Below are 9,612 nucleotides of genomic sequence, written 5' to 3' on the forward strand. Positions count from 1 at the left end.
TCTTTTTTCTTTATGAAAGTGCAAAATATGTTCAGCAGCACAATGTGGCCTGGTACTTTGTAGAGGGGTAAATAACGTATTGTGTATAGTGAAAAAGAAAACAGTACGGGAGAATTTTCTCAAAACTAAACTTATCTTCACCTAATATGGTTCAGAGCATTTACCCTTTCAAAAAAGGGAACTTCTGATGAGAAAGATATAAACCACTGGTTGAACATACCCTTTTAGGATGATTCCACAAAATGTTTTATTTGGATAAAAACACCAGTGGTTAACATAATAAGACAATAATCTGATGACACAGAACCACCTACAGTGAAAGCCAATAAATTCAGCTGTTCAATAAGATTGGACAGTTTTATCTGAATCATTACCTGAGCAGTTGTCACTGTATTACCAATGTAGGCAGAAAGTTGAAATGTTCAGTTTGTAATGAAACAGAAGAAGAAAATGTTGAAAAATGCAGGGGCTGGTTGAATCTAAACAAAAAGTTGTGATCAATACACTAAATTAAATACAATATTCCTCATGTTAAGCCAAGTATCTTTGAATAGAATAAAATGTAAAATGAAAATGTATTTACTTTCTTTTACAAATATCTTTTTAAAATTATATACTGCATGTACTAATATAAAAAAAAAAGATTTTTCTATATACTCTTCAATAAAAATTAACAATTTTGTTGTGCAACAACTATATGCACATAAATCATTGGCTTTGTGAAATTTCTTTAAATTGTAAAATCATTATGTTAATAAGAATCAAGATCTTTCTATTACCAGCAAATAATAGTTAAAAAAACTTACACCTTTGTTGTTTAAACTGTATGAGATAAAAACAGCTGTGCCATCTTGTAGATCCAAAAGATGTCTCATAATTCTTAGGAAATATTTGCTGAAACACACTCACTTCATTACCAACCTGTTGATAACCCCAATGGCATTTAGTTTGAACTTTGTTTCAGTCCACACTGTTAATCCTAAAGTGTTTAAAAGTAGGTACTGTTCTATTTTTACTGATTGTGCTACTCATTTTGACTTGAGTTTCAAACTAAGAGCACAGAATAATAAAATCACAGCAAAAAGTCATTCCATTAAACCTAAATGTGGCAACAGATTATTAATATTTTTTGCTACTGTTTTTACTTACAATTATAAAGAAAAGAAACACTTGACATTAATGAAACTGAAGCCAGTTGTACTGCATGCACATATTTATTTATCTTTAAAAGCTGGAAGAAATACATTACATCATTAAAATAAAACCACAAAAACTGTAAAATGGGGAAAATGAATTTACTTTGATTTAATTTTCACACTAAACATCATCTGAAATGAGGGAAAGAGATTGCTCTGTTAACATTATGTTTGTATACAATGTTCACTTATTCTGAGGAGAACACTCACTGTTAAGATAAATTATTTAGGAATATTGCGAAACTCAACAGAGAACTCAAATAAAATATCAGTTTACTTATAAACATCCATTATACACAAATAAATTATTTGATCTGACAAAACATTTATCAACTACACTTAGAACGTTTAATTTTGTCTAATCATTTCCTTTCTCAAAGAATGGTTTAGTTGAGAATATTATTTTTATTATAAACTGAGAAAGGAAGACTTCTGATTTAATAATAACCTGAGTTCACACAGTTTCTGAATAAATAAAGTATTTTGATAACATCACTAGTGGATCTTTGAGATGTGGTTTTAGCAAAAAACCAACACTTATAAGTGAAACTCATAACAATAATGAGAAGTTAAGAATAAATACTGTTGCATTAAACAAACAAACCCTTAACTAATGAAAAGGTTAACAAAAGATTCAACGCTATGAAAGCACTTTGAGGAAATGCACATGCTAAAGCTATAATAAGTTTTCCCAAGTTTTTTATCATGCTGTTTTTAGCTTTAGCTATTTAGTTATTCACATTGTTTACAAAAGAAAATGGATCAGTGATTTTGTCTAATTATAACTTTGCATAATAATAGTTGAAAACTTTCCAAATTTACAAATTTTTGTAAAACTTTATATATTCAAGTTTTATTTGCATTTTTCAGAATTGTCAAGAAGTTTACATATATAAGAACCAAAACAAATGAATACAGTGGATTTATAAGGCCAGTAGAGCAAGTTACTGTAGTAAACTTTACAAACTGAAACTATTCAGCAGAAGTACCTTTTAAGGGAAGAAAAATACATTATTATTTTCATTCAGGATTACATAATAAACATTTTAATATATGACCACAACATTAATTGGCTTCAAAAACTTGTTTCACTTCCAAGATTTTAGACATAAAATTTTTTAACACTATGAATTTAGTTAACTTGTTTTACTAAAAAGCAGTAACAGCACTGCAAGAAATCAATGTATCTCTTCCAAAAAACTAGGCATAAGCAATAAAAAGAAAACCCTGCAAAATAATTAGTATTCCAATATCATGTGAGAATAACGATGGTGTCGTTGTAAAGAAGGCTTGCGTGTGAATACCTTTCCACATTGCAGGCAAGGAAACTTCCGTGAGCTTCTGTGTTGGAAGTAACGATGAGAGTGCATTGATGCACGAGAGCAGAAGGTCTTGTGGCAGATATCACAAGAAATTCCATCTCCAGAGACACTGTTCAATATTCCAGGGCTTATAAAATTTGATGAAAAGCCTAAAAGTAAAAAATATTTATTTTAGCTCTTGAAACTATATGTTACTCAGGGCAACATATATACATGTTTGATCTACATATAACTGGCAAAAAAAAAAAAAAAAAAAAAAAAACAACAACAACTTACCACAAAATGAAGTTGGAGTAAAAAAAATAAATTACTGCTGACATGAAAGAGTAACATATCAAGTTCTTTAAAAAATGCTTCTTTCAAAATGTTTGCTGTTCCTTGAACACAGTACTTCAAGTCTGAAGCTTAAATGAAGAGGTTGGAGAAAAAAAAAGGCAGCAAAGAATAACTTACAGACTTTAATTAATAGACAGTCATCTCTGTATACTATCTGTACCATATATACAGCATATAATATGAAAAACAAACAAAAATATATGTTAAAAAAAAGGTGAAAATTTTTCTTTTTGTCAAAGCTCTGCTCAAAAAATATTCTTCTTTAGATTTATTATCTTTATCTTTAAAAATGTGAAATGAAAACATAGTAGTGAAGAAATAGTTTTGTTTTTGCATATTAACATGAATTGGAGGCAACAAGTAAAATATTAAGACCAACTATTATTCTTCCACATTAAGCACCAATATGGATAAAGTCAGATCTATTAATTATTATTCTAAATAAACAGTGTGAATCTAATGACTTTAGATAAAATATATGATAGTGGTAAAGAAAGTAATCAAAGGATGGAAATAAACAACCTGGTGGATTTTGTATATCAAAACAATAAACAAAATACAAAATATATCTTTCCAAGTTTTTATATTTTCCCAAGTATAAGAAATAAATTCTTAATTTTCATATAAAAACAGTTGCAGTTCAAGATTATAACGAGTATGTTTAAAAAAAAAGAAAAAGATGTTTCCTAGAACATAATTGAAACCACCATTTAACACTAGGACCACTGATGTCTTCTAAAAAAAAACATTTTCTAGAATAAATAGTACTGACCACTATGGTTTCTAGTGAACATACAAATATTTTTCAAAAAAATGACTCATGAGCTACTTGAATATGTTTATGCAAGGTATGATTTCTTGTGAAGCTCTTCCCACAAAGTTCACAATCAAACATCTTTGTTTTTCTATGCTGATGGTAAATGTGGACTCGAAGTGATGGTTTAGAGACAAAAAACCTGCTACAAGTCTGACACTGGAAAGGTTTTGGGATTTTGGTACGAGTTCCTACTGTCAAAAATCTTCCAAAGTTTGCAGATTCAAATATGTAATCCAAATTATTTTCTAAAAGGGAGAAAACAAATTTTAAGTTAGAAAAATAATTAATTCTATCTACTTCCAAATAATTTGAGGTCAAATTATTTTGTATTTTGTGAATAAAATTTAAACATACAAAAATTTGGAGAAGTAAAAATTTGATGTGCAAAATTCATGGGATATATTACTGGATAATTATTCAACTTAAGATTATAGATTTAAAATATTTGTTATGCTATAAAACAATATTCCAAGACTATGGTTTTTTTGATGCTGACAAAATACAGTGTAAAAAAATTAAATATTAAAAGCATACAAATCTTGTAAATTCTACTAATTCAGTTCTTAAAACTTTTTAACATTCGCAACAAACACCTAAAGCTATTATCATAACCATATAAAGTATATTTAAAAAAAAACAAATATTAGATATTTCACACACAAGTGAAGACAGTAAAATAACAGATGGAATCATGTTTTCACTGGCTCTGAAAAACATTTTATTCTTATCATCTTGCATTACTACTAGTATTGTAAAAAAAATTCAATATATTATTGTTGTTGTTTTTGTTAAAGACTTATTATAAACACATTTACCATAACAAATATCTACTTTGTAAAATCCACTCATTTTTTTAAGGATGTTGAACATACATACAATGATCAGGGTGTCTTTCTTTACACTATCAACAATACACTATTTTCCAGTGGTTGACACTTCTGTATTTATTACTTACTGGTAGTTCTTATGCATTATTCATCAAGATGATATAGTAAACAATCTATTTGTTGCATCTATGAGATTTCTATGTTGGAGAAAAATATAATTTTTCATATTTATATTATACTTCTGTTGATTAATATTGATTGCATTATTATGTTCCACTGAAGATATGCTGATTGTTGTTAATGTGTATTTAAATGAACAAACTTCCTACATTAGGCTTAATATTTCAATTTAACATTATTATCAAATGGGACACTTGATGAGGTAAATGTTCATCAATCAAATTTTAAGTATGATTATAAGCTATGTTTGACAGCACCTGTATCTACTTTTAATAAAAATTAATTTTGAACTAACTTGTTTAAGGTGTACATAACAGTTCTTGTAAATGTAAAAATCTTTACTGGGTATTAATTATTAGGTAGATACATCTGGTATATTACAAGTAACTTTCCATAATTTCCTATAGAGAACACTGGACCAACAACAAAGTACTTTAAAACTGAAGTGCAGTGTCACTTTCATGTAAAGTCAGAGTTCAGTTAAACATGTGCAAGTTTTATGTTATGAAAAAAAAAAAGAGAGCAAATTTTAGAGGAAGAGTGCCCAACAAAAGAAACAGATCTTTTGGAGGGGTTGGAAATTATGAAGAGATTACCATGAAAGAGACTGTGTAAATACACAAGGGACTAAACACATGAATTATTTCTTTATGCCATTACCAGGAAAAATTAATAAATTCAATTTGATTTAATCAGTAGTAATTGAATTCTTAGTACAATTGCTGACAACAATACTTCATCAATTACTAAAAATCTAAAAATGTTACTTGTGTACTTTATTACTAAAATTAGGCAGTTACTAACAAGTGTAGTCATTAGCTCCAGAGAATGGAAGCAGATCTTTATATACAGCCTTAAAGATTTCATAGGAACCATTTTTCATTGCACAAAAATATATATAGGCTTGTATCAAAAGTAGGAATGAATGATTTTGCAGGGAACATAGCAAAGTGGAACTGTCACTGATTGCATGATAATTGAAATTGAGAACTTCAATATACAGTTATGTTGATACCTTTGTGTACATGAGCTCAAACAGTGCTTTCTGTGATACAGATTTATGAAGAAAGATATTGTAGCTGCTGTATGAAATACCAATTCCAGTAGAAGCCCTGCTTTGGCCATAATATTACTGCTCATAAATGATCATGAAAGCTACATTGCTGTGCACATCAGTCTAACATATCAGTAAAAGTGAAGGTTCAGTAGCATTTTCATTAAATGCTGCCAACATAAAGTGTAGCCTTCTTCTCTAACTACCAGATATATAGTTATTTATACATATACATAGGAAGAACTGCAGGTATATTTGATAGCTATTTTTATTATTGAATTGACTGTGAGTACAAAAAGCAAAAATTAAAATCTCTTCAAGAGCACAACTTTACTACTCCTGTACCAATAAAAAACTATGCAACCTTAGCATACTGTTCACTAACTTACTAAGTACACGTGTTTTTGAGTCTGCAAATGTTTTAAATGTAATAAGAAAACTGTGTCTGTTGTCAAGGTGATAAGTAAGCCTACAGATATTGTCTAGTGCTTTAACAAATCAATAAGCAAATGTTAAAGTTGCAAAGTGTATGGACAATATCACAACTACAGTGAGAAATCTGAAAAGTGTAAAGATGACAGATGTTCCTTCTTTTAGTATGTTTACTTGTACACAGAAACACAAACCCAAAACACATTAATTTTTTCTTCCATATTCTCTTTTAATTACATGTAAGGTGAAGAAAAGGAATCCTTTTCTGAGCACCCTTGTTTCCACCTGAACACTTACCATACAGCTCAATAGTACACAGTTAACAGGTAGTGGTCATGAACCAAATGTTCTACAACTTACTGTATAATCTACAACAAATGCATTATAACTACAGCATAGTTAATATCTTTCAACATTCTTTAACATTTATTTCTCACATACTTGAAACATGGTATGTGTGGCAATTTCTTTCAATTGTATATCTTAAAATTCAAAACAGTAGTCAGTTAAATCATCTTGAGATACATAATGGTTCATTTGCAAAACATTTCTCAACTGTTTCAAAGTTCTAGTAATCTTGCATTTGGAAAATAATAGCAATGAAATCTGACCAGGAGTTTTATAAGAACATATTTAAGAAAAATTATTTTGGCATTGTAGCAATGAAGGCATAATATTTGAGAATAAAATATTTAGGCAATTTTACATTAAAACCCACAGTTCATTTACTTGATTTGTTTGTCAATTTTCTCAAACAACTACTTAAGGGCTACCTACAAATGCCTTTCCTAATTAACTGACAGACTAGAGAAAAGACATCCATTGTCAACTCTTGCATCACTGTTTACCAATGAATAATAGGATTGACTGTCATGTTATAATGCTCCCTGTTTAACAACAATAGGATTGATTGTTATGTTACAATGTTTCCTGTTTTCCAACAAATGATAAGACTAATTGTCATGTTATAATGCCCCTGTTTATCAACAAGTGATAAGACTGACTGTCATGTTTTTATGTTCCCATGATTAAAAAAGACAAAATTTGAACACAGATTGTAAATTGAAATAATTAACAAGCATTTAAAGATGAAAGCATAATATTTTTGTATGAAGATCATGGTATCATAAATAACACCACATATACACAAAGATTTTGTTGTTGAGGTTGTTTTCATGAACAAACTACAAGGTTTCTGACAATATGTTAGAAAACTATCTTGAAGCAACAGAAAAAGGTGAAATAAAGAAATAAAATTTTTCAACTAAAGTATTTTTAGACTAAACAATCTTGCATTAGAGGATATATTTTATTTGTATGCCATTTTGGATTAAAGGGTACATATTCATATTTCATCTTGCATTAGAGATTATAGTTTTAGTGACCAAATAATGTTTTAATTTGTGGTCATGATTTCATGTTGAAACTGAAGAAGGTAAATGTTTATCACATCTGTCAACTGTTGTACAAATTATCAGATATTTATTTCAATGATTTTCAACAGAGTCATTTCTTCTGAGTAATTTTTTAAAAAACAACAGCAACAACAACCAGTTTTTGACTATCAAATCTGTAGAAATTATAACCACAGTTGGAATATTAATTTACACAGATATCTCCTTTTGATATCACACTTGTCAATTAAAAAACAATTTATTGCTTTGAATTCACTTCTGCTGTGTACTTAAGTCATCCAAGTGTTTATACAAGTTTACATTCAACATGTTACACTGTATGTCTTTTTAAAACTAAAAAGTTCCAATCATAATCTTTTTTTCTTAACAACATTATATATTACTCATTTTGTATATAACTGCAAAATGTGGAGGTTTGAAGAATATATGTTCTTAAACAGTTAAAAATACAAGAAAAAATCTAGATTCCCAATTAACATACCATTGGTTCAATTGTAAGTTTAATGAAATTGAAAAGATACATGTTAACTACCACAGGAGTAAGCAAATATTCAGATTTGAGCAAATTATATTTTTAAACAAATGTAAAAACATTTATTGCATAAAATCCTTAGTTAAATGAAAATATGATCACATAGCCAATTATCCTGTACCTGTTAAACCAATGCATACTTTATCAATTATCAATAAAAGATAAATTATTATTATATCGTTAAAAATATACATTACTGTACAGTATCTTCACCTTTATCATAAGAACTGAGATTAATTTTCTACCTAGATATTCACACATTTGTATTTCAAATCATCATTTTGTACTGTATTGACCAAACACGTAGCCTTTTTTTATTTTCATAGGATGGGCATAATCTTTTGTTCATAATTTATTAAAGCTTTCATCTGGGAAATAATCTGATGTATGGATAGAAGTGGAGCAACAATAAAAGTTAAGTACCTTATGTGCCACAGAAATTAAAGTCCAAAATCTAAACAAAGTAACATACTTACATTTGTATGAAAAAACAAAACAGAATGTGTGTGTATTAATTTTAGACATACTATCGAGGATAAATCTTGGAGCAAGTTAAATTACACATGGATACTCCTGATGTGCTTTAGTCGTTGGGATCTCCAGCGGAAGGTGGCACTGCAGTATTCACATGTTAAAGTATTTTCTGTGTGAAGATTCAGGTGTTGTTTCAACAGTCGTTTTTCTTTAAATTTTTTTGGGCAATAATTGCATGAAAAATATGATACATCTATCATACACATGTCAGATTCACTTCTTCCAAAAATAACCTCCTTTATACCTTCTTCCTGATGAGGTTTTACTGAAACAAAACAATGGCGTCATTATGAAGATCGTCTGTTTACACACTGAACATAAAAATTAAATAATGCAGCTACTGGAAAACAGAGAATTACATATAACATAGATTAGAATACTATAGTTTTAAGATCACACCACCATAGAAGAGACATTGATTTAAATTATTTTACAATAAGAAAATGGAACCAGTAATAATTATCATTAAAACTAGCAGTTTTAAAATCTGATAACAAATAACTTGTTTCATTACTACTCAAGTTACGTTACGACATATAAAAAAACATACTCTATAAGTGTTCTTTGTTTAAGGTACATCTCTTTGTGTAAAACTTGCATAAAGGCTGAGCTCAGCAAATTATGAGTCACAAAAACGATGACAACAAAATCAAATATACTTAGTAAAAAAAAAAAAGAAGAAAAAGACTTAAATTTTTTTTTCATACAATTCATGCCAACTAATTACCAAGTCTTTTCTATGCTCTAAGTGTCAGTGTCCAGAGATATTCAAGCAGAAACTGTTGACTTCAACTTGCATGTCCTAAAACCAGGTCTATACAGTTCAACCAAATTACCTGGAGTTAGTTCTTAGGTACAATAAAATCTGTAGTTACTGATTATATTTACACTTACTGTATCATTATTACTAAAGATTATTGGGACTCAAGTACCAAGATTTTGATGCAATGTTTTGTTATTAATCTGA

The 9,612-nt window shown here is 28.8% G+C and overlaps 1 protein-coding gene across 7 annotated transcripts in view; it reads right to left on the bottom strand.

Annotated features, from left to right (window-relative positions):
- Positions 1-1,201: 1,201 nt before the first annotated feature.
- The window catches only part of LOC143239029 (uncharacterized), a 72,141-nt gene continuing 63,730 nt past the window's right edge, over positions 1,202-9,612 (bottom strand). For 2 of the 7 annotated variants that reach the window (XR_013020919.1, XR_013020917.1), the window contains 2 exons: positions 9,373-9,608; positions 8,781-8,910 (listed from right to left, as the gene is read on the bottom strand). Coding sequence is in view for 1 of the 7 variants with exons in the window: in XM_076479767.1 (XP_076335882.1) it covers positions 8,669-8,910 (242 nt within the window). In the remaining 6 variants the exon portion in view is untranslated. Of the gene's footprint in view, positions 8,911-9,372; positions 9,609-9,612 lie in introns of all 7 variants that reach the window. The other 5 variants (XR_013020921.1, XR_013020923.1, XR_013020922.1 and 2 more) reach the window with 5 other exon arrangements.

This window comes from Tachypleus tridentatus, chromosome 13, assembly GCF_004210375.1.
Source record: "Tachypleus tridentatus isolate NWPU-2018 chromosome 13, ASM421037v1, whole genome shotgun sequence".
Lineage (NCBI taxonomy): Eukaryota > Metazoa > Arthropoda > Merostomata > Xiphosura > Limulidae > Tachypleus > Tachypleus tridentatus.